This window comes from Sphaeramia orbicularis, chromosome 7 (assembly GCF_902148855.1).
Source record: "Sphaeramia orbicularis chromosome 7, fSphaOr1.1, whole genome shotgun sequence".
Taxonomy (NCBI): domain Eukaryota; kingdom Metazoa; phylum Chordata; class Actinopteri; order Kurtiformes; family Apogonidae; genus Sphaeramia; species Sphaeramia orbicularis.
The window spans coordinates 11,378,346-11,403,189 of NC_043963.1; the positions used below are offsets into that span (position 1 = coordinate 11,378,346).

Below are 24,844 nucleotides of genomic sequence, written 5' to 3' on the forward strand. Positions count from 1 at the left end.
CAGTCATATTATGGCATAGTGCAGGCATGTCCAAAGTCTGGCCCGGGGGCCAATCACGGCCCGAGGTCAGATTTTATACGGCCCACAGCTTGGGTTTTATATTATATTATTTATGGCCCGCTTGGACTGTTGAACCGAGTACATCACAGGTGTCAAACATGCGGCCCGGGGGCCAAATCTGGCCCGCCAAAGGTTCCATTGCATCCCGCTGGATGAAAGTGCAAAAATTAACCTGAACAGTCAAGGTTGTCAAAATCATTTTGGTTCAAGTTCCACATACAGACCAATGTGATCTCCAGTAAAAATAACAACACAATAACCCATAAATAATGACAACTACAAATTTTCTTCGTGAAAAATTATGTGGAAAAAATTTTAGTGAAAAAATAACCTTACACTGGGAAAATATTTACATTTACTAAAGTATTCTTTCACAATAAAATGCAAATAAATGCATAAATAAAAACAAAGATGAACAACCTGAAATGTGCAATTTTAACAATATTCTGCCTGTTACTAAATGTTTTGTGCATTTATAGATCCACTGTGATCTGGAGTTGTGTTAATAATAAGAGATGTAATATTGTAGAAATTGTTCAAATTTTAGTTCCAAACTCCAAAATTTTAACAATATTATACCTGTTACCAAATGTTTATGCAACATTGTGTGTAATGTACGTGTATAAATAATATGTCAAGGCATAATATTGTTAAAATTGCACTAACTTTTCAAATGAAATTTCTGTTTTTTCAAGTTATTCACATCTTTTTTGTAAAATGTAAATATTTTCATAATTTAATTGTTTTTTGTTTTTTTTTGTACTAAAACAAAAAGAAAAACTTGGATTTGTCATTATTTATAGGTCATTAAGTCATTATTTTACTGGTCTGGCCCGCTTGAGATCAAATTGGGCTAAATATGGCCCCATGAACCAAAATGAGTTTGACACCCCTGGAGTACATGAATCATAAAAGGTTCAAAATGCAGTTTCTCCTTTCACCTCATGGTGGCAGCACCACTCTAACTCTATCTGGCTCTGTGACCTCGCTGTGAACCCTTTTCGCTAATTTCTAACCACGGCGCCTGTAAATAAAAAAACAAAAGTTGACAGTGAGGGCTGCCGCTTCCAGGAGAGATGGGAATTACAATTTTTTTTCACTGAAAATCGAGGCAATTATGTTTGCCTAATTTGTCAAGGGACTGTTGCCTTGTTTAAGGAATTCAATGTAAAAGAGACACGAGCAGACAAAACATGCTAACGCATACGACAAGCTAGCAGGGAGTGAGCGCTCCGAAAAAGTGAAGCAAATTCCAGCTGCTTTAAACTCACAACAGTGACTCTTCATGTGAACCTGGGAGTTCAATGAATTCACCACCAGGACAGGATACCAAGTTGCCAGGTTAGTTGCCTATAATTGCTGGTGTTATGTACTTGTAGATGTGACACAAATATTACTTTCTGAATGATTTTGTGAAAGACAAGAGTAAGAGTCATATGTTTTCATCTTAAACGTTAACAGACTTTGCATTACTGAGTAATATATGAGTAATGATTACTCATATAAGTCATGTTTAAAATGAATGTGGGGTTAAGATTTTTATCAACTTGGAAGTTTAAGATACTCTGTACAGTTTGTTCTATGTTATCTGACTCCAGATGTGAAAGGAAGGCAGAATTGTTTTTGTTTTTTTTAACCCATAAGGACCCAGTGTGACAACTGTCAGTTCCCAAATGAATTTTTCTCTCTATTTAACCTTCCGTAAGTGATTTATCACCATTTATTATAATATTCTCCTCTGAATCTAACATTTTTTCTGGTGAAAATTATTTATTTTCCATTGTTTAATTGACTGATTGTGTAGATGTTCAGAAATGCTCAGAGTAAAGTCAAAGGTTATTATATCAAAACAAAACAAAAATGAAGAAAAAGTGACTTTTTCAGTTAAATATACCATTAATTGAACATAAACCAAGCATCTCCATCCACTGTCATTGATCCAACTCCATGGGTTTTACTGGTGAATCAATGTTGTAGAAGATGACAGTGTTACCATGGTAACTACGGAGCCTCTGAACGCCCAAATGGGTCATATCTGATGACCATGAAAAGATGACAAACTGTATTTTACACCAATTATTTTCATGTATTGATAGGATTAATGGATCAACAGGTATTAAACAATTAAGGTCAGTAGATGGTTTTGGTCGCCGGTGACTGTTTGGGTCTTTATGGGTTAATTTGTTCACACCTGAGTGGCTTAGATTTGGTTACATTGCCATTTAAAAAAAATGATATTGTGACAATGAAAATAAAATTGTTGTAAAACAGCGCATTTATATGTAATTTTTACCTTTTAAAAAATGTCTGAAGGGACCACTGGCCCCTGGCAATGTCCACATGATCAGATCTGGCCCTCTCGAAAAAAAGTTTGGACACCCCTGGCATAGTGTACAGATATGATTATAAAAGGAAGGTTATTATTGTTATTAATTATATAAGGAGAAGGGGTGGGAGTTTATAAGTTGTACTTCTTCTCACTCCTTTTCAAATATGTATTATATGTCTTATGTTTAAGTGTTTTGTTTATTTCTTTTCTTCTGTTTGACATTCATGTTCGAAATAAATACATCAATCAATCAATTAATCGTTTTAGTTCAGGTTCCCAATTTCATCTCAAGTGGGTCGGATCGGTAAAATACTATCATAATAACCTATAAATACTCTTATAAAACTCCAAATTTTTCTCTTTGTAAATGTAAAAATTTTCATGTCATTTTACTGTATTTACACTAAAACAAACTATCATTTCACAAAAACGCGAATAACCTGAACAAATTTGAACATTCTGAAATGTCTGAATTGCAAGTTTTCCCATAATTCTGCCTGTTATTAAATGTTTTGTGTATTTGTTGATCCACTGTGATCTGTAAGTTGTAATTTATATGTGTAAATAATAAACTGAGACAGAATTTCATTAAAATTGCGCTTAACCTGTTAAACCCTGACCATATTTTCACGGGAAAAACGCCTAAAAAGACATATCCAAAGTAAGTGAAGAATTACTTCACAAAAATAAGGTTCATATGGATGTTCTTGGCGTCTATGGACATTTACAGACCTCACAGAATCTATTCCCATTGTCTAAAATATTGTATCTATTACTATGCCTGAAATAAACTGTAACAAACTAAAAGAGAAATTAGAATTTTTTATCCTCGCCTGTTTTTTTTCGGCTGGATTGACGATGATATGCATAAATAATTGTTCGTGTCAGAGATTTTTAATAGCGTATATTTCACCCCACAAAGATTAAAAATCATGTTTGAACATTAAAGTTTGCACTAAAATACACTTTTGATGTACTTTTATTAACATTAGGGTCTAAACTTTGAGCAAAAGTTGAAAAAAAACATCCATTGTCCTGATTTATTATATTTTTATAGTAGATGAATATTAATATAATTTTTTCGGCCTGCAGGCGGGCTGGTAGGGCTAAAGGGGTTAATAAATTTTACAAAATATAGAAGCCTCATTTACGCTGCATTAATATGTTGCCTGGCCTGGAACTTTAAAAACATTTTAGGTGTTTATATTGTTATTGATCTGTTTTGTTTATTTATTTATTGATTTTCTTTTCTCCTTTAACGGTACCAGAATGCACTGTCTTGACTGTCTTTATGCGTGTCATGTTTGTATTGCCGTTTTTTTTTTCTTTCTTCCTTTCCTTTGGGTTCTGTTTGTTTATAATGTCCAGTGTCAATCCTTGTATTATGAATACATTGCTTGAAATGATAAATGTTATATTTGTGAAATGAAAAGTTCTATAAATGTTGGAAAGTTCTATAAATAAAGTTAAAAAAAAAAAAAAAAAAAGTCAATAAAATGGATGGACTTTTATATACGACCAAAACTGTGAAATATTGGGCTTAAATATTTTTTGAGTGCAGGATAGTTTTTGCAGAAGAAACATTGCAGTGCCTTTTTTCACCAGCAGATGGAGCTCCACTCACCCATCACTGACTGAGCAGATCAGGTACACCACTGCTTCTTTCTTCTTCAAAAGTCCTTCCTTTTTAACTGTGAAAATGAGCCAAAGCCGCACAGACCTTATCTGGAAGAAAGGATGAAACACTTGGACTGCATGATGGGACTTCAGACAAATGATCTGTCCTTAACCTCCACACAGCCGACGGTGGTGGAACACTGCAGACGAGGGGAGCGCACGCTGTCTGGAAAAGATTTTTTTTTTTTTTTTTTTTTTTGGAACAAAGAAAAGAAACAAACACTTCACAGACATTTTAACAACACTTTGGCGACTTGTAACCCTGTTGGCACTCGGGGGGACACAACATGAGACAAGCTTCAGACATCCTGTTGCTTTGGATGATGTGTGTACATCTTGGCTCGGTCCATTCCCATTAATATTTTTTTTTAATGATTGTCTTCAGAATTATCATTTTCGTATCAGAAAAAAAAAAAAAATCCCCTCCTGTTTGTCTTGTGTTGGATTGTCTTCTGTTTTCCACATGAGTGACAGGATCAGGACGGTCAGTTCCATACCTCACCTGTCATCACATGCAGGATGTTTGTCTCTTATGTCCCGTCACCTTTTTTTCCATTTCCCAGTGTTTAGCCGCCGGCTCGGTCTAAACGATGGAGTCCCAGTCGAAGTCGTCCTGGATGTCGTCTGCAGCGAGCATACGTCTCACCTGGAAATGTCCCGGAGGCAGCGTGTGTTGTTGCTGCTGCTGGCTGAGCTGACTGTGATGGCCTGGACAGAGAATCAGATCAACACCAGGATAAGAAACACTGGGCTCCAATAAGGAAAAACTCATTTCAGTGGAGTAAAGACGTTCAAGCTGCAGGAGGAAGAAAACACATTCTTTCTGCAGCTCTGGCCGATCAGTCCAAAGAAAAAGACTGGAGATAAAGACAGAAGATCTGACACTGAGCCCGTTTACATGCACGATAAAAATCCAATCTATGCGATATACGGAGTGATCATGTAAACAGCATGATCTGATATGTTTTATGAGTAATTAGATGAACGCACCAAGGTTATAATAGTTTTGGATTTTTCATTCTAGTTTAGTTTTATTTAGTTTTGACTTTTTTTTCTCTAATTCAGTTAGTTTTAATTAGTTTTTACAGCAGGTTTGCTAGTTTTTATTAGTTTTCATTTTTTTCTAAATGCTTAGTTTTAGTATTCATTTTAGTTTTGTTGTATCTTTTATCCTCTTCGCCGTCAAATTCAAATAAATCCCAGACAGGACTCTGCTGCTTTCTCCCAACTTTAGTCTCCATGTTTCCAGGTAGAGTGGTAACAAGAAAATGACTCTAAACCACAAGTGACGAGAAGTGACGGACCGTTAAATATCATATAGTGCCGCAAGCTAAAATTGCTTAAGGCAAATAAATTGATTTTATATCAATCTGACATCTACAAAGACGAAAACTAAGGGAATTTTATCTATAATTTTTATAAGTTTTAGTTAGTTTTGTAAGCACACAATATAGTTTCAGTTAGTTATCATTTTTTTCATTTAATCATAGTTTTTATTTGTTTCAGTTAACAAAAATGTTTTTACAATTCTAGTTTTCGTCATTTCGTTAGTTTTCGTTAACGATAATAACCTTGGAACGGACCTGGATTTCACTCCAGTACTTTAATGTCTTCATGCATGTACACTGGCTAAAATTTACATAGGGGGTCAAATGAGCGGCCATTTTTGTTTAAAAAAAAAACAGTTGTAATAAATGCATAGAACTGTGTTGAAATAATGCTAATCCATTTGTGCACAGGCTACTGATATTATTTGACAGTGGAAGCTATATTTTCAGAAATATTGGATTTTGAATAGCACGTGTATGTGAAAACTTTTGCTGGTGGACAGATGTGACATTACCCATGATGCTCTGGTCAGTACCACTACTTTATTAGTAATAAACTTATAGACTTACTATTGTTAATTCTCCGCTTATTCATAAATGTTAGTATTGTGGATCTAAAACAATAACAGCTGACACAAAAAACACAAAATGTGGCAGTGGACGGATGTGACATGGTTGTTACAGAAATCTACCATGAGATGTTATGAGTTAAACACTTGATTGACAGCTATTCTAACCAATAACCAATAACTGATCAGTTTCAGACATTCCTGTAGTTCTTTACAGAAGCTTGATCCACAGCTGTATGAGATGGCGTCACCTTTAATTTATATACCTTTATTTAAGTCTTTTTATTTGGACTGAGAGGAGACAGCTGCAGAGGGTGTTCAGTTTCAGCTCAGTTTAATTGTGTTTATTCCAACATTTCAGGCATTATATATTTGTGCAGAATACAATGTTTAAAAACGAACGAGTCTAAGCTTATTATGCCTAACCCTTTATTCATGTCACCAAACAAAATTTAATAAAATAGCTAGCAATGCCTTTTGCTTAGTAACAATAGAAACAACAAAAAACTAAGCATTTCAGTAGTTTGGGTAGTGGAAAAATTTACATACACATATACATTCTTCATATAGTTTCATGGGTTTTTTTACCCTTATTTTGGCTCTTGCACCTTAAAATTTGATATGAAGCCTTTTTTTTTGTTGTTGTCACAGCCTAAAATTTACCTTTCGGCTAAAATTTACATAGGTCATTTTTGTCAAAAAAAAAAAAAAAAAGTTGTAATAAATGCATAGAACTGTGTTGAAATAATGCTAATCCATTTGTGCACAGACTACTGATATTATTTGACAGTGGAAGCTCTATTTTCAGAAATATTGGATTTGGAATAGCACGTGTATGTGAAAACTTTTGCTGGTGGACGGACGTGACATTACCCATGATGCTCTGGTCAGTACCACTAATTTATTAGTAATAAACTTATAGACTTACTATTGCTAATTCTCCTCTTATTCATAAATGTTAGTATTGTGGATCTAAAACAATAACAGCTGACACAAAAACACAAAATGTGTCAGTGGACGGATGTGACATGGTTGTTACAGATCCCATCATACTGATGCTCGGCAGCCATGTCACCGTTTCCACAAATGATCCCTGTGCAAAAACTAGGATCAGAATTATTTATTGTATAGTTTATCATCAAACTAAAGAGGAAATAACTATATAGAATTGTTATTTCTTTATAAAAATGCTTATTATTAGAAAACTGTTGATTTGAAAAGTGACGTGTGACATTCTTCATGTATGTATTGGCGTAACATAAGCAGGATGGAGCAGCACCATACTCCATATTGAACCTGTAAAAATAAAACATGTGATATGTAGGATATGATCTTGTAAGAAAAAGTGGGGAATCTAAAAGAATAGAATATTTGTTTTTCCGGTAAATTCAGTTCAAACATAACTTGGCCATTTGTGACATGAAAATATAACATTAATTGTGATGAAATTGGACATTTTTGAGCTGAAAACATAGTTCACATGACCATCAACAGGTTGCAACATGCGACATAAATAAGAACTCTAAGCAAATTTTAGCCGACACCTATTATAGTAATCTGATTTATTTTGTTATTTTACATTTGTGCATGCAATTTTTTTTTTTTTTAATCGTACAAAAAAGAAGTTACTTAGAACCTGTTTACATGTACACAAAACAATCCAATCATTATCTGATATTTAGAGTCAGATTATTGAAAGGATCATGTTAACACCACAATGTGATAAGCTTTGTCAAATAACAGCAGTAATCTGATTATAAGAAACTGGATTACACATGTAGATTTTCCCCAATACTTCAATGTCTTTGTACATTTTAACTCGGACCTCAGAGGTTCGCGTTAAAAATCAGCCCTTCAGCGAGGAACTGGGCGAGCGCACACTTTTAACCAGCTAGCCCAGAAACAGGATAGCGCATTTTGCGTTGCATTGGGGTTAACAAACTAACGAACAGACGCATTTTGCATTGCGTTAGTTTGTTAACGAACAAAGAGTGAGTCCAGAAACGGGATAGAGCAAAATGCGTTAAATAGATGCATTTTGTGTTGTGCTGGGCTTAACAATTTAACGAACTAGTGCAGAAACGAGCCCCTGGTCTCTTGTAAAAAAGGTTTTCTTGCCAGATTTTTCTTTCTGAGCTTGTGTCCCACTTCATCCCGGAGTCATTCAGTAGGATTCAGGTCAAGTGACTGGTCCATTTCATCATAGATAACACTCCAGCTGATGGTTTTCTGTCTAAATAAAACCTGTATGTACGTTTAAGGTCATAGTGTTGAAACATACAATAACATGTCTTATATACTGACCTGTGTCAAAGCTGAACCATCAAACAGTTTTTCATACTTTCTCCTGCATCAATGCACGGACTCATGGTCTATAAGGTATTTAACCTGCATGTATACTGTATAGAAAGAGTCTGCATGTATTCTAACCCTGTTATGAACAGAACCTATTGTGGACTCAGATTTAGCTGCATGTATTTCATCTACAAAGGTGACAGTTGGATGAATATTGCATTTGTCATACCAACTTCTGTACATTTATTAAAATTTATGGCATTAAAGTGAAGACGAATAGGCTTAAAAACAGCTTCTACCCCACTGCAGTAAATGCACTCAATGCTCGTAAAAGATAGTGCAAAAAAAAATGTGATTGTGTTTATGTGTTTTTACTTTTGATTCTATTTATCATGTGGTTTGTGTTTGTTTTTTTACAATGTTTTTATGTCGGATGAATGAATACCATTAAGGATTGCACTTTTTAATTTCGTTATACAAAAAAGGTCTATTCTATTCTATTCTATTTATGGTCAAATATGTCTACATACCATTACATTAACTAATTTGCTGTATTTAACCCTTTCATGCACGAATTATGAGAACCTTAATCAAAATTATTTCCTGAGTGTTTTTATTCCTCTTCAGGCATGAAAAAAACAATGCAATTGAAAACTTTCTTCTGAAAAATAAATAAAAAATAAATAAATAAAATAAAAATAATTTTAAAAATAAAAATAAAAAATACATTTAAAAAAATAATAATGAAAACAAAAATTCTTATGAACCTATTTTTCATGAAGTTGCAAAAATGTCCACTCACCTGAACACCACATGTTTAATTTTGGATGCACAGAAACATATATTTATTGATAAATTGTGTGAAAACTGTGGGGAGGGCTTGTGATTCTGGGGGTTTATGCTCAGGAGAGATCTACATAATGTTACCAATTCATGTCAGAAAAGATATGTAGTGTCTTAAAACTTTAATAAAGATATGTTTAAAAAATAAATAAATAAATAAATAAATCCACGAATATACAAGAGAACAGCTGTAGAATAGCTGTCCACTGTAGTGACCAGTATGCATGAAAGGGTTAAAAAAAAAAAAAAAACAGTATGAATGATTTCCTGTAGCCCAAAAAAACAGTCATGAGGAGGTGCAGAACATAGTAGTTGATGTCAAAAACTAAAGATTTAATTTAACATCCAATCTGTCAGAAACTGCTGCAAAATCCTGATATTGAAATTATTTTTATATCAACTGGTTGGAATTAAGTCGAGGATGATTATTTAGGCACTAAAGCCTATATGTACTGTAAATATTATGTTACTGGCTTTGTTCATTGCAACCAATGATACACAACAATTTAATAAAAATAATGAGACACAGAAGTGAGTGTGAGAGCATGAATTTAATTTAATTAACCCTATTTTATCTGCACTGTCTGTGTTGGCTTTAGTAGATCTTTTCTGTCTGTAGTGCAATCATTTTTAAATTAAAAATGTGATTGCATACATATACTGTTCCAAATCAACAAACCTGATAGAGTCTTTGCAGTAATTTTATTGTTTATGAACCTTGTGAAATATTCTCTGGGCAGATTAAACGGCATTTAATGGGTTTAATATATTAGTTTATCAACACCGGAAGTACGGGTTTTATTTAGGTCTCAATAGCAAAGGTAATCATGTTGTCATGTCAGAACACAAGAATTAAAATATGGTGAAAGGTAATTATTAAAAAAAAAAAAAAAAGAAAAAAAAAGAAAATATGAACCTCTGCTTTATAGATATACAATATTTTAAGACCTGGAAACATTTTCTGCATCTTTGTGTCAATGGTGCCAATTTCCTTTCATTTCATTTGTTTGTTTATTTTAAGCATTTACAGAATACATGCAAATTCAAAATTCCAAAATCATTAATTTACACAAAAAAAAGTGGGAAGAAGCATTGCATTGTAGCGATATCAACTGAATTTATTTCCAGTGGTGGGCTGAGGGGGGGTTGTGACCACTAGAGGGAGGAGTGAGTCACTCTGAGGAAAACTGAGTGTTGATGCAACACATGAAGATTATAAGACAGTGTTATCTGACTTGATGATACTATATATATATATATATATGTATAGATAGATAGATATATATATGTGTGTGTGTGTGTGTGTGTGTGTGTGTGTGTGTGTGTGTGTGTGTGTGTGTGCGTGTAAACGATGGGCTTTATATGTTATTCAGTGAGTGATTCAGTCTGTTTATACCAGAGGCGATTTCTCACAGACTGCAAGGGAAGTTCAGCTTCCCCTAAAATTACGAAAATTAAATGGTCAAATATGTTCGGTTGTGTTGACATTTCATTGACTACAAATGTGTTGGAACACGTTCATCTCAAAGACGAGTTCGTTCAGAATCAGCTTTATCACAAATCAACGGACGCGATGTTGTTCACTCCTCCTCCATTCTCGTGTCTCTGTTTTCTCCTCCATCTCTGCTCAGTGCATTTGTCCGTAGACGCTCAGCGTCCATGCACTTCAATGGGACTGAGTGGAACAGTTTTTTTCATTGCTGGACGGTAATTGGATAAATGCCATGATGTTGTCCCGCCCCTGGACGCTTGGCGTCTTTTGGGGTGAATGGAGCTGTGGGCGGAGCTCGGCCGGGCCAGACGCCAGGCTTCCACGTGCTGATTGGAGGATCAGTCAAAAGGCTGAATCCTGTTTGATTGACAGCTGTTTTCAGATCTGCTCCTTCACTGACACAGTTCAGTTTAATACCGTCACACATTCTGCTGTGAAATCAGAGAAACTACTACGAAATTACTTGTTCATTTCTTGCACTGTAAATAAAACACACTCATTGTACTTCCTTGTTTCAATTTAACATAATTTCAATGTTTTCTTGTTTACTTGGTACAATAAGGTCACTGACCATTTTCTTAAAAAGGAACGGAGGGACGAATTTATGTTTAAATAACTTGACTTTTTTTTTTTTTATGTAAGCCGACAATGAGCTTCCCTTCTCTGAAAGACGAGCAGCCACAACTGGTTTATACATAGCAATAATTTGTTGGTATTTTTTTTTTGGCTGTTGACTGTCTTTAATATGAATACTACACTACAAATAAAAAGTTAAGGATATTTCTCTTTTTTTGGTCATTTTTTGGGTCATTTTTGCTATTTGTAAATAAAACTATGCCTGGTCATTAAAAAAACGTATTTCAATTCCATTCACACACAAAAAAGTAAAAAGCACTGTGCAAGAATTAGCCCAAAAATTAAAAATATCCTTAACTTTTTGTTTGTAGTGTACATCAAACCCCTTTATAAATACTCTGGAATGTAAAAAGTACAGTATTCAGTGCATCTTTATACACAATAACATGTACTAAGTTCTGGATCCGAGCACACATGCGGTCCCTTCTCTTCTCTCTGACCTGTACAGCTGTAGTAGGGGTGGAGCCGTCACCTCACCTGTCATGCTGGGAGCGGTGTTGCTCATGGGGGGCATGTGGGGGTATCCTCCTGGTGGGCCCATCAGAGAGGAGATGTTCTGTCTCGTGTCCATGTACATGTTCCCTGTGGGAGAACAGACAAAAGGCCAATGACTAACTGTCAGATTAGAATCCTGACTTTCACACATGCGTACGTGTCTGTGCGGAACACGAGCTGTTATCAAGTGCACACATGGAGCTAAGCTGGAGAAATCCGACAGAATCTGCTGTCACTCACTGGATTTCCCACTGGTGAAATATCCCATCATCCTTGTATCTTTACTCTGGTTACCGTGAAGCTGACAGCATCCATAATTCTCTTGTAAATCCATAATGAGACAACAATAGCACAGCGACTAGAGACTGTAATTCACCTTCAAGGACTGAACTACACCCGCTGTTAGACTGAAAAACCTCCATGAACGGGGCTGTGATCGGATTAGCCAAGGCCATCTGTATGTTATAAATATACTGTACATCAAAAGAAACGTAAGACACTGTTAAATTTACAATAAAAATCATTATAGATGTTCCGCTATAGTCCCAGGTGTTTGTGCAGCCGGGCGCAGTCAGTGGACGATAAACATGTAGTTAACGAAAACTAACGAAATGACGAAAACTAGAATTGAAAAAAAAAATTTGTTTACTGAAATAAATAAAAACTGTAATTAAAAGAAAAAAACAACAACTAAATGAAACTGTATTGTGTGCTTACAAAACTAACTAAAACATATAAAAACTAGAAGCACTCGGACAGCGCAGACCTCCGCCGAGGCAGGTCAGTGGTTTTGGATGAAAATTTCAGGAAATGTTGATACTGGCACAAGGAACAAATGATTAAATTTTGGTGGTGATTGGGAGTGGGGGGCACCAAAACCTGGTGGATTTCTTTTATATTTTAGTTTGACACACGCTAGGAGCATTTTAAGATGACAAAAGAAAAGTGTAAAAATGCCACATCATACGGTATAACTTTAACTAATAAACGCTTTACATGACGAATGAGGATAATTATTGCACTAATAATCCTTTCCACTGGTAGCAGATGTTACACTGTGTGAACTAGGCCTCCCTCTGTCATGATGTTTAACAGTAGGTGTATTCTTCAACCACAAATGGGACGTTTCTGTAGATTCATTCTCTTCTACCGGAGTAGATCTGTGTGTACTGTAAACAAGGCTGTGTGTCACAACCTGCAAATCAGACTCTTTTTTTTTTTAAATGTACACTAAAAATGTCCAAAAAAATCTTCATTAAAATGTTATAATACAGGGTGACACAAAAAAACAGGAACTTTTTAACAATCCAATAAAACCAAGAGTGATGGAAGAAAAATATTTTATTCATAGTAATTGAAACCTTAAAACATGCCATTTAAGAAACAATGATGGAATTTTCATTTTTTTAAAAAAGTACTTCCTGTAGATGGTGTCCTCCTGTACGAATGCATTCTTGAAATCTGCTGTTGAGATTCCTCATTGACCGCTGCAACATCTCAGCTGGGATACTGTGAATTTCATCCTGAATTCTCTGTTTTAACTCATCCACAGTTCTTGGTCGAGTCGTGTACACTTTACTCTTGAGATAGCCCCACAAGAAAAAATCACAAACGGACAAATCTGGCGATCTAGGGGGGCAGGGAACGTTACCGAATCTTGAGATCACACGGTTACTGAACAATTCTCGCACAGCCGCCAATGGTTACTAAAATGGGGGTGTGTTTACTTGCTCAAGGTCACTATCTCGCAGTGCTGCCACTTGCTCATGTCTGCCAATACGCACTTCAAAAATTCCCGTTTTTTTGGGTAATCATAGTAACCATTGGCGGCTGTGCGAGAATTGTTCAGACTAACAACATTAACTTTGTTTTTTTTTTTTTACCAAAAAGGCTGTTAAAATGTGAGAAAACATCAGAATAGCAGCATTAAACATGTTTTATTTCATAATTTTCACACAGTATATCAGTAAATACATGTTTCTTTGCTTCTAAAACTGAACATTTTTGTCACTCCATGAAAAATAGGTTCATAATTTTATTTATTTATTTATTTATTTTTCATGTGTAAAAAGGAATAAAAAAAAAACTCAGGAAAAAAATCTTCAATAATGTTCTCATAATTCATGCATGAAAGGGTTAATCAAAATTTTTTCCCGAGTGTTTTTATACCTCTTCAGGCATGAAAAAAACAGTGCGATTGAAAAATTTCTTCTGAAAAAAAATAAATAAATAAAAAATAAATAAATAAAATAATTAAAAAATTTCAAAACACATTAAAAAAAAAAATAATAATGGAGAAAAAAAAATTCTTATGAACCTATTTTTCATGAAGTTGCAAAAATGTCCACTCAGCTGGACACCACACGTTTAATTTTTGACGCACAGAAACATGTATTTACTGATAAATTGTGTGAAAAGTATGGGGAGGGCTTGTGATTCTGGGAGTTTATGCTCAGGAGAGATCTACATAATGTTACCAATTCATGTCAGAAAAGATATGTAGTGTCTTAAAACTTTAATAAAGATATGTGTAAAAAAAAAAAAAAAGAACAACAAAACCCATGAATATACAAGAGAACAGCTGTAGAATAGCTGTCCACTGTAGTGACCAGTATGCATGAAAGGGTTAATATTTGAAATCAACAAACTTGAGGTCAAACTGGGCTGTATGTGGCTCCTTAACTAAAATGAGTTTTCACCCCTGCTTTAAAGGGTTAAACCACAGCAGAAGGAGCCCAGATGACGTCATTAAAAGAGTGTCAGACAAAGTGCAAACAGTGGAAAACGATGCACAAATAGTAAAGTAAAGTAAAGTAAAGTAAATTTTATTTATAGAGCACTTTTCACAGACAGAGTCACAAAGTGCTTTATCAATTCAAATCAGAATCAAATTAAGTTTACAGAGACCCAACAGAATCCTTCAGGGGCAAACACTTGTGATTGGTGACAGTGGAAGGAAAAACTTCCCTTTAACGGGCAGAAACCTCGAGCAGACCCAGACTCCTAAAGGATGGCTGTCTGCCTTGACCAGTTGGGGTTAAAGAGAGAGAGAGAGAGTAAAGGAGGAGAAAAGAGAGAGCGATAGAGATATAGAGAGACTGGGGGGGGGGGATGACACATGGAGTACGTTATGATGAATACATAGAGTGAAATCAGTCTGTGGTGGTCCTGGGTCAGGTGGGAGACTAAAAAGCCTTTTTGAACAGGAGGGTTTTGAGGTGTTTCTTAAAGCTCTCTACAGAGTCCATGGACCGTAGGTGTAGAGGCAGGTCATTCCATAGACGTGGTGCCACAGCTTTAAAAGACCTGTCACCGCGTGTGCTAAAACAGGTGCGTGGAACCATCAGCAGGTACTGTCCTGAAGACCTCAAGCTACGAGTCGAGCTGTAGGGCTGGATCAGGGAAGCAATGTATGCAGGGGCGATAGTGATGGGAGTCTGACATTTCTATTAGTTTCATCCAGCTGTTTTCAAAAAGATGCGTGGAAAATAGTCTAATGATTATGAAAAACATCTACAACAGGGGTGTCAAACTCATTTTAGTTCAGGGGCAACATTCAGCTAAATTTGATCTGCAATGAGGCCAAACCACTAAAATAATAACATATTGATAGACAGGGTGGGGAAGCAAAATTTACAATGAACATTTAGTTGTTTTTTCTCAGCAGGCACTACGTCAATTGTTTTGAAACCAAACATATATTGATGTCATAATCATACCTAACACTATTATCCATACCTTTTCAGAAACTTTTGCCCATATGAGTAATCAGGAAAGCAAACGTCAAAGAGTGTGTGATTTGCTGAATGCACTCGTCACACCAAAGGAGATTTCAAAAATAGTTGGAGTGTCCATAAAGACTGTTTATAATGGAAAGAAGAGAATGACTATGAGCAAAACTATTACGAGAAAGTCTGGAAGATACTATTAAAGAAGAATGGGAGAAGTTGTCACCCGAATATTTGAGGAACACTTGTACAAGTTTCAGGAAGCGTGTGAAGGCAGTTACTGAGAAAGAAGGAGGACACATAGAATAAAAACATTTTCTATTATGTCAATTTTCTTGTGGCAAATAAATTCTCATGACTTTCAATAAACTAATTGGTCATACACTGTCTTTCAATCCCTGCCTCAAAATATTGTAAATTTTGCTTCCCCACCCTGTATAAATAATGTCAACTCCAAACTTTTCTCTATGTTTTACAGTGAAAAAAGTCAAATTAAACAATGAAAATGTTTACATCTACATACTATCCTTTCAAACTATGTGAATAACTTGAACAAACTGCAAGAGCAAATGTAATTTTAACAATATTCTGTCTCAGTTTATCATTAACACATGTTCATTAAAACTTACAGATCACAGTGGATCTACAAATACACAAAAGATTTAGTATCAGGCAGAATATTGTTAAAATTGCACTTATTTTTCTTAAGACATTTCAGGTTCTTCAAATTTGTTCAGATTATTCACTTTTTTTTTGTGACATTATACTTTGTTTTAGTGTAAATACATGAAAATACGAGAAAAATGTGGAGTTTTGAGTATTTATAGATTATTATGATAATATTTGACTGGTCTGACCCACTGGAGTTTGAATTGGTCTGAATGTGGAACCTGAACTAAAATGATTGTTAATTTCTTCATGTCTATTTTTGCATTTCCTACATACATCCAAAGGGCCAGACTGGACCCTTTGGAGGGCCGGATTTGGTCCCCGGGCCGCATGTTTGACACCTGTGACCTACAATAATGTTAAATAGTCCCAGTCCTACCTAACCTCCTCTTCTATCACATGTCAGAGTACCAGATCTCTGTATGGTACCAGTCAGGCTGTGCTGTGTGGACTGACCTGTGCTGATGTGTTGGTTGTGTTGGTTGTGTTGTCCGTGCTGATTGTGCTGGCTGGCCTTGGGGTGCATGGCCCCGTGGGGCTGAGCCGGGTGCTGCGGTACCCCTGGTGCTGTCGGGTGTTGGACCTGAGGCTGCGGTTGTGGGTGGGCGGCGCCCTGAGGGGGGATGACCCCTGTGGCGGTGAAGAACTGGTTGATGGACGAACACAGATCCGCCATCTGAGTGGCGTCCAGGGACCAGTTGTTGAGTTCGGCCTGTCGCATGCTCTCCTTCAGACCTGGAGATGAAGACCAAAGATGGAGATGTTAACCCTTTATCGGGCAAGTGACTATTTTTGGTCATTTCTACATGGGTGCTTCTATGAAACAGGACATGGGGGCTAATTTTACGAAGCACTTTGGGTCCATTTTAAAAATAAATATTTACTGAGATAGAAGAGAAACTATTTTTCAGATAAAACACCTTTTGATATTATTTTACATTATATTTAATACAAAAAATCTGCATGTAACATGGTCAAAAGGACACGAAAATTACGCACTACTATTTTTTTTTTTAAATATCTCTTTATTCTCTCACAGGTACATTTTGGGAATTGAACTATTTATGCAAGGAAGAGTGTTTCATAAAAATAATAACCGCTGTTGCAAAATCATTCACGATTTATATGTGTTTAAATGGGCAGGTTCTACGTGTAACACAAGTGGACACGATGGGTTACACACGAAACCTGGAATGAGACTGAGATTCATGAAAAACCATTAGAAAAACCACCAGGATTGACAAATTGAACACAGTGTCTTTAATTATAGCGGTATATAAGACCATTTACAGCCATGTTTTCAGATCCAGTGCACTGACACCTAGGTAGCTTTTCCTGTCCCAATTTGGGTCCTATTTTTGGCCTCATACAGGGGAGCAATGACAGAAACAGCAAAAATACACACAGTAACCTAAAATAGAATTAATGGGAAATAACAAGTATTTTTCCCATTCCATTTTTTCCTTACAGAAACTCTATTCCCCTGTATAAAATTAACTCTGAACATTTAAAATGTGTAGCATGATCTTATTTTATCTTATTTTTTACTGTCTAACTCAAATCAAGCCTGCTCATATGTCCCTGAATGCACCACAAACTCACAAACCTATTTACCTTCAGCCGAACATCTATTGAAACAGACATTCTGATATAAATTTGTATCGTTTGCATCTAGTGGTGCCAGAGACAGGAGGATGGGCTCCTGCTTTTTTGTTTTTTTGTTGTTGTTTTTCTTGGAATTATCTTTTTATTGTTTTTTTCAGTTAGCATTATCTTATAATGTATATAACTTCCATATATGCAAAGAAAAACAAACTCATTCCATTTTTTTCCTTACAGAAACTCTATTCCCCTGTATAAAATTAACTCTGAACATTTAAAATGTGTAGCATGATCTTATTTTATAATTTTTTTTACTTTCTAATTCAAATCAAGCAGGCTCATATGTCCCTGAATGCACCACAAACTCACAAACCTATTTACCTCCACCCAAACATCTATCAAAACAGACATGCTGATATAAATTTCTATATTTTGAATCTAGTGGCACCAGAGACAGGAGGATGGGCTCCTGCTTTTTTTTTTTTTTTTTGAATTATCTTTTTATTGTTTTTTTCAGTTAGCATTATCTTATCATGTATATAACTTCCATATATGCAAAGAAAAACAAACTCATTCCATTTTTTCACCTTACAGAAACTCTATTCCCCTGTATAAAATTAACACTGAACATTTAAAATGTGTAGCATGATCTTATTTTATCTTATTTTTTACTGTCTAACTCAAATCAAGCCTGCTCATATGTCCCTGAACGCACCACAAACTCACAAACCTATTTACCTTCAGCCGAACATCTATTGAAACAGACATTCTGATATAAATTTGTATCGTTTGCATCTAGTGGTGCCAGAGACAGGAGGATGGGCTCCTGCTTTTTTTTTTTTTTTTTTTTTTTGGAATCATCTTTTTATTGTTTTTTTCAGTTAGCATTATCTTATCATGTATATAACTTCCATATATGCAAAGAAAAACAAACTCATTCCATTTTTTTTCCTTACAGAAACTCTATTCCCCTGTATAAAATTAACACTGAACATTTAAAATGTGTAGCATGATCTTATTTTATACTTTCTAACTCAAATCAACCCTGCTCATATGTCCCTGAACGCACCACAAACTCACAAACCTATTTACCTTCAGCCGAACATCTATTGAAACAGACATTCTGATATAAATTTGTATCGTTTGCATCTAGTGGTGCCAGAGACAGGAGGATGGGCTCCTGCTTTTTTTTTGTTTTTTTGTTTGTTTGTTTTTTTTGGAATCATCTTTTTATTGTTTTTTTCAGTTAGCATTATCTTATGTATATAACTTCCATATATGCAAAGAAAAACAAACTCATTCCATTTTTTTTCCTCACAGAAACTCTATTCCCCTGTATAAAATTAACACTGAACATTTAAAATGTGTAGCATGATCTTATTTTATACTTTCTAACTCAAATCAAGCCAGCTCATATGTCCCTGAACGCACCACAAACTCACAAACCTATTTACCTCCAGCCGAACATCTATTGAAACAGACATTCTGATATAAATGTGTATCGTTTGCATCTAATGGCGCCAGAAACAAGAGGATAGGCCACTACTTTTTTTTTTTTTTTTTTTGGAGGCAAGCCAGCGGTGGTGGAGGACACCGACTGGACGGTGGTGGAGCGAGGGAGGTCAAGCGCTGCAGGAGGAAGAGAGAGAGAGAAAGAGAGAGAGAGAGCGAGCGGGTAGTGTGTGTTATAAGACCAGCCGCCGTCATCCATCGTGTGTGGATGTTGCCGGCTTTGTGCGCTGACCGTGATAAGAGGCTGTTACTGAGCCGGGGCCTAATTGGATTATTCACATCATACAATTTGAGGGAGGGAGTGTGTATGTGTGTGTGTGTATGTGTGTGTGTGTGTGTGTGTGTGTGTGTGTGTGAAACAGAGTGGCAACCTCTCAGATGCAGCATAATGACTTTTATTAGGCCAGTACTATTACGACGCTGGATATTATAATATTGTGCCTGAAGGCTGAGTGTGTATGAAAGCAAAGACAGGAATCATAATGGTTTAATCAAAGTAACTCATCGCCGTCATAAGCATTTTATCCCTTCACTCCGTGTCCAAACGAAGAAGCAGACGGCTTTATCGGCGTTCATTCGGCATGCGGCTCACGTGACAGCTACCGTGATGGACTCGGTGCGTTCGTGTGTTACCTTGAAACGGGGAAAGGTCTACGTCGGCCCAGTTGTAGCTGGTAGCGATGCGGCAGCTCTCCTTCAGCCAGTCTAAGTTGGGGTACCAGTCTGATGACATGCCTGCGGGACGGAGCACAAACACATTTAACCCTTAAAGACCCAAACATCCACCAGCGACCAAAACCATCTGCTGATCTAAACTGTTTAATACCTGTTGATTCACTAATTCTATCAATACATGTAAAAAATTGGTGTAAAATACAGTTTATCATCCTTTCATGGTCATCAGATGTGACCCATTTGGATGTTTAGAGGCTCTGTAGTTACCGTGGAAACACCATCATCTTCTACAACAGGGGTGTCAAACTCATTTTGGTTCAGGGGCCATATTTAGCCCGATTTGATCTCAAGCAGGCCAGACCAGTAAAATAATGACTTGATAACCTATAAATAATGACAAATCCAAGTTTTTCTTTTTGTTTTAGTAGAAAAAAAAACCCAATTAAATTATGAAAATATTTACATTTTACAAAAAAGATGTGAATAACTTGAAAAAAAAGAAATTTAATTTGAAAAATTAGTGCAATTTTAACAATATTATGCCTTGACGTATTATTTATACACGTACATTACACACAATGTTGCATAAACATTTGGTAACAGGTATAATATTGTTAAAATTTTGGAGTTTGGAACTAAAATTTGAACAATTTCTACAATATTACATCTCTTATTATTAACACAACTCCAGATCACAGTGGATCTATAAATGCACAAAACATTTAGTAACAGGCAAAATATTGTTAAAATTGCACATTTCAGGTTGTTCATCTTTGTTTTTATTTATGCATTTATTTGCATTTTATTGTGAAAGAATAGTTTAGTAAATGTAAATATTTTCCCAGTGTAAGGTTATTTTTTCACTAAAATTTTTTCCACAATTTTTCACGAAGAAAATTTGTAGTTGTCATTATTTATGGGTTATTGTGTTGTTATTTTTACTGGAGATCACATTGGTCTGTATGTGCAACAAAAAAGATGTGAATAACCTGAAAAAAAACTGAAATTTCATTAGAAAAATGAGTGTAATTTTAACAATATTATGCTTCGACTTATTATTTATACATGTGCAGGGTGTCCCATAAGTCTCCATACATAGGAAAAATAAACGTTTCTTGACATAAACCATTTTATTTATATAATATGCTCTATATGACTGCCATTTTGTCGGGAACACATTTCAATGCGTGTCCTCCACTGCTGAAGAACTATAAAGAAGAAATATAAAGAAATACATGTTAGAACCATATGTATTATGTCTCCTATGTATGGAGACTTATGGGACACCCTGTACATTCCACACAATGTTGCATAAACATTTGGTAACAGGAAGAATATTGTAAAAATGTTGGAGTTTGGAACTAAAATTTGAACAATTTCTACAATATTACATCTCTTATTATTAACAACTACAGATCACAGTGGATCCATAAGTGCACAAAGCATTTAGTAACAGGCAGAATATTGTTAAAACTGCACATTTCGGGTTGTTCATCTCTGTTTTTATTTATGTATTTATTTGTGTTTTATTGTGAAAGAATAGTTTTGTAAATGTAAATATACTCACAGTGTAATATTTTTTTCACTTCATTTTTTTCCACATAATTTTTCACAAAGAAAATTTGTTGTTGTCATTATTTATGGGTTATTGTGTTTTTATTTTTACTGTAGATCACATTGGTCTGTATGTGGAACCTGGACCAAAATGATTTTAACAGCCTGGACTGTTCAGGTTCATTTTTGCACTTTGATCCCACGAGCTGGAATGGAACCTTTGGCGGGCCACATTTGGCCCCCGGGCCGCATGTTTGACACCTGTGTTCTACAACATTCATTAACCGATAAAACCCATTGAGCTGGATCAATGACAACGGATGGACACACTTGTTTTATGCTCAGTTATTGATATATTTGTTGAAAATGTCACTTTTTCTCTGTTTCTGATTCAATAACCTTTGAATTTACTCTGAGCTTTAATGAACATCTGGGTGATCATCGAATTAAATATAGGAAAATATGTAATTTACAGTGAAAAAACACTAAATACAGTGGATATTATTATCATAAATGGTGATAAATCATTTAACCCTTTATCGGTCACTCATAGAAATACTCTGAAATTCAAATTTTCAGCCATGGTGTGTTATTGAAGGATATAGCAAGAACATATTAGTTTTGTAAAATGTTTCAAAATTTTTTTATTGTCATGTAGGAAATCAAGGTCAGTGAAGTTACCATATTTGGTTTCTTGCCTGTAAGTGGCAAAAAATAAAAATAAAAAAAAATCCAAGTATATACAGTATATATATAAAAATACAAGAAAAACACACGTAAAGTAAAAAGAACATCACGTTTAGAACATTTCCCTTCTTAACAAATGCATGTGAATGTATATATTTTAATCAAATCTCTTTTAAAATGTCAGATATGACCCATTTGGACATTCAGAGGCTCTGTAGTTACCATGGAAACACCATCTTCTACAACATTGATTCACCAGTAAAACCCACGGAGTTGGATCAATAACACTTGGTTCATGTTCAGTTAATGATGATTTACATGTTCTTGAGATGGAAGTGGGTAATCGGTTTGAAGTTTGGACACATTTTCAGTTTTTACTACAACCGCTGGTGCTGATAAACAATTTTGTCCTGTGGAGTTGAATTAATGAAGAATTCAGACCCAAGCTGAGCATTTACAGTTTATGTAGACCACAGGGAAATGTTTGAAAATGTATAATTCCCTTTAAAAAAGCAAAATATCACTCCTTTAAACAAAAACAAAAAAAAGGGAAAAACAAAAAACTGTGTAGGGAAGAAGGATGTGTTTTAGGCAAGGCAAATTTATTTGAATAGCACAATTCATACCCAGGGCAATTCACAGTGCTTTACAAAATTGGAAAAGAGACTACTTAAAAACACACAATTACAATTAAAACATAATCAATAAAACAAATAATAATCATTTCAAATCAAGTAAAAGAGAAATTAACTTTGATAGAATCTCCAAAAGCCACTAAATCACTTTTCTACATGAGAATACGACTTCACTTCCAGTACAACGACATGTGAATCATGACAAAAGGCAACTTTTTCAGCAAAATCTATCATTAACTAAACAAAACCTAAGTGTCTCCATCCACTGTCATTTATTAAACTCCATGCATTTTTCTGGTGAATCAATATTGTAGAAGATGACAGTGTCTCCATGGTAACTACGGAGCCTCTAAACGTCCAAATGGGTCATATCTGATGACCATTAAAAGACGACAAACTGTATTTTACACCAATTACGCTGGTCAACAACAAATTTATTGTTGAAGTTTTTTTTTGAGCTGATTTAGGATAATTTTGGTGTGCTGAATCCAAAAATCTCATTCATTTTGCTCAATCAGGTTAACTTTCTGAACTATGCTACATATTGGCTTTTTAACATTTTTGCTTACATTTATGGGTGTTTTCACATCATATGATGCAAAATTCTTTCCTATTTCTTGCAATAAACGAGTTCTGAAGATTTTACTTTTGCCGATTTATGATGAATGTTTTTTTTTAATATTACAGGTGAATGAAATGGCTTCGACTAGAAGATCTTGCAAAAATAAGCCTGACGTATTCTGTTACATCTGCGCTGAATACACCATTGTACCTAACAGGAATCCTGTTAGAACATGATTTTTTTTCTCTTAAAACCTATTTTGGGTGAGAACTATATAAAAAATCAACTGATAAAGTCACAAAAATGTAATCAATTTTGTGAGAAGATCAAATTTTTCAAAATCAAATTAGCAAAAAAACACCTGACCTGATTGAGAAAAACAGATGTCATTTTTGGATTTAGCGGTGCAAAATAGTCCTAATTCAGTTGAAAAAACCTAGACAACTTGCAAAAAAACATTTTTTTGTAACCCAGTGTAATCAATAAGTGGCTTTTGCAGATTCTATCAAAGTTAAATTCTGTTTTACTTTATTTTAAATGATTATTATGTTGTTGTTTTTTTTAACATAATCAATAAAACAAATAATAATCATTTCAAATCAAGTAAAAGAGAAATTAACTTTGACAGAATCTCCAAAAGCCACTAAATCACTTTTCTACATGAGAATACGACTTCACTTCCAGTACAACGACATGTGAATCATGACAAAAGGCAACTTTTTCAGCAAAATCTATCATTAACTAAACAAAACCTAAGTGTCTCCATCCACTGTCATTTATTAAACTCCATGCATTTTTCTGGTGAATCAATATTGTAGAAGATGACAGTGTTTCCATGGTAACTACGGAGCCTCTGAACGTCCAAATGGGTCATATCTGATGACCATTAAAAGACGACAAACTGTATTTTACACCAATTACACTGGTCAACAACAAATTTATTGTTGAAGTTTTTTGAGCTAATTTAGGATAATTTTGGTGTGCTGAATCCAAAAATCACATTCATTTTGCTCAATCAGGTCAACTTTCTGAACTATGCTACATATTGGCTTTTTAACATTTTTGCTTACATTTATGGGCATTTTCACATCATATGATACAAAATTCTTTCCTATTTCTTGCAATAAACGAGTTCTGAAGATTTTACTTTTGACAATTTATGATTAATGTTGTTTTTTTAATATTACAGGTGAATGAAATGGCTTCGACTAGAAGATCTTGCAAAAAAAAGCCTGACGTATTCTGCTACATCTGCGCTGAATACACCATTGTACCTAACAGGAATCCTGTTAGAAAATGATTTTTTTTCTCTTAAAACCTATTTTGGGTGAGAACTATATAAAAAATCAACGGATAAAGTCACAAAAATGTAATCAATTTTGTGAGAAGATCAAATTTTTCAAAATCAAATTAGCAAAAAAACACCTGACCTGATTGAGAAAAACAGATGTCCTTTTTGGATTTAGCGGTGCAAAATAGTCCTAATTCAGTTGAAA

At 34.9% G+C, this 24,844-nt stretch overlaps 1 protein-coding gene and 1 long non-coding RNA gene across 2 annotated transcripts in view; one reads left to right on the forward strand and one right to left on the reverse strand.

Annotated features, from left to right (window-relative positions):
* Nucleotides 1–4,216: 4,216 nt before the first annotated feature.
* The window catches only part of LOC115422987 (forkhead box protein J3-like), a 331,117-nt gene continuing 310,489 nt past the window's right edge, over nt 4,217–24,844 (reverse strand). Inside the window, exons 10-13 of the mRNA XM_030139653.1 lie at nt 19,869–19,970; nt 16,578–16,856; nt 11,707–11,811; nt 4,217–4,774 (exon numbers count right to left, since the gene is read on the reverse strand). Of these exons, the coding sequence (XP_029995513.1) occupies nt 4,650–4,774; nt 11,707–11,811; nt 16,578–16,856; nt 19,869–19,970 (611 nt within the window). The 3' untranslated portion in view covers nt 4,217–4,649. The remainder of the gene's footprint in view (nt 4,775–11,706; nt 11,812–16,577; nt 16,857–19,868; nt 19,971–24,844) is intronic.
* LOC115422988 (uncharacterized) lies at nt 22,703–23,006 on the forward strand. Its single transcript, XR_003935899.1, has 2 exons — nt 22,703–22,735; nt 22,895–23,006. It is a non-coding gene; the product is annotated as an uncharacterized LOC115422988 (long non-coding RNA).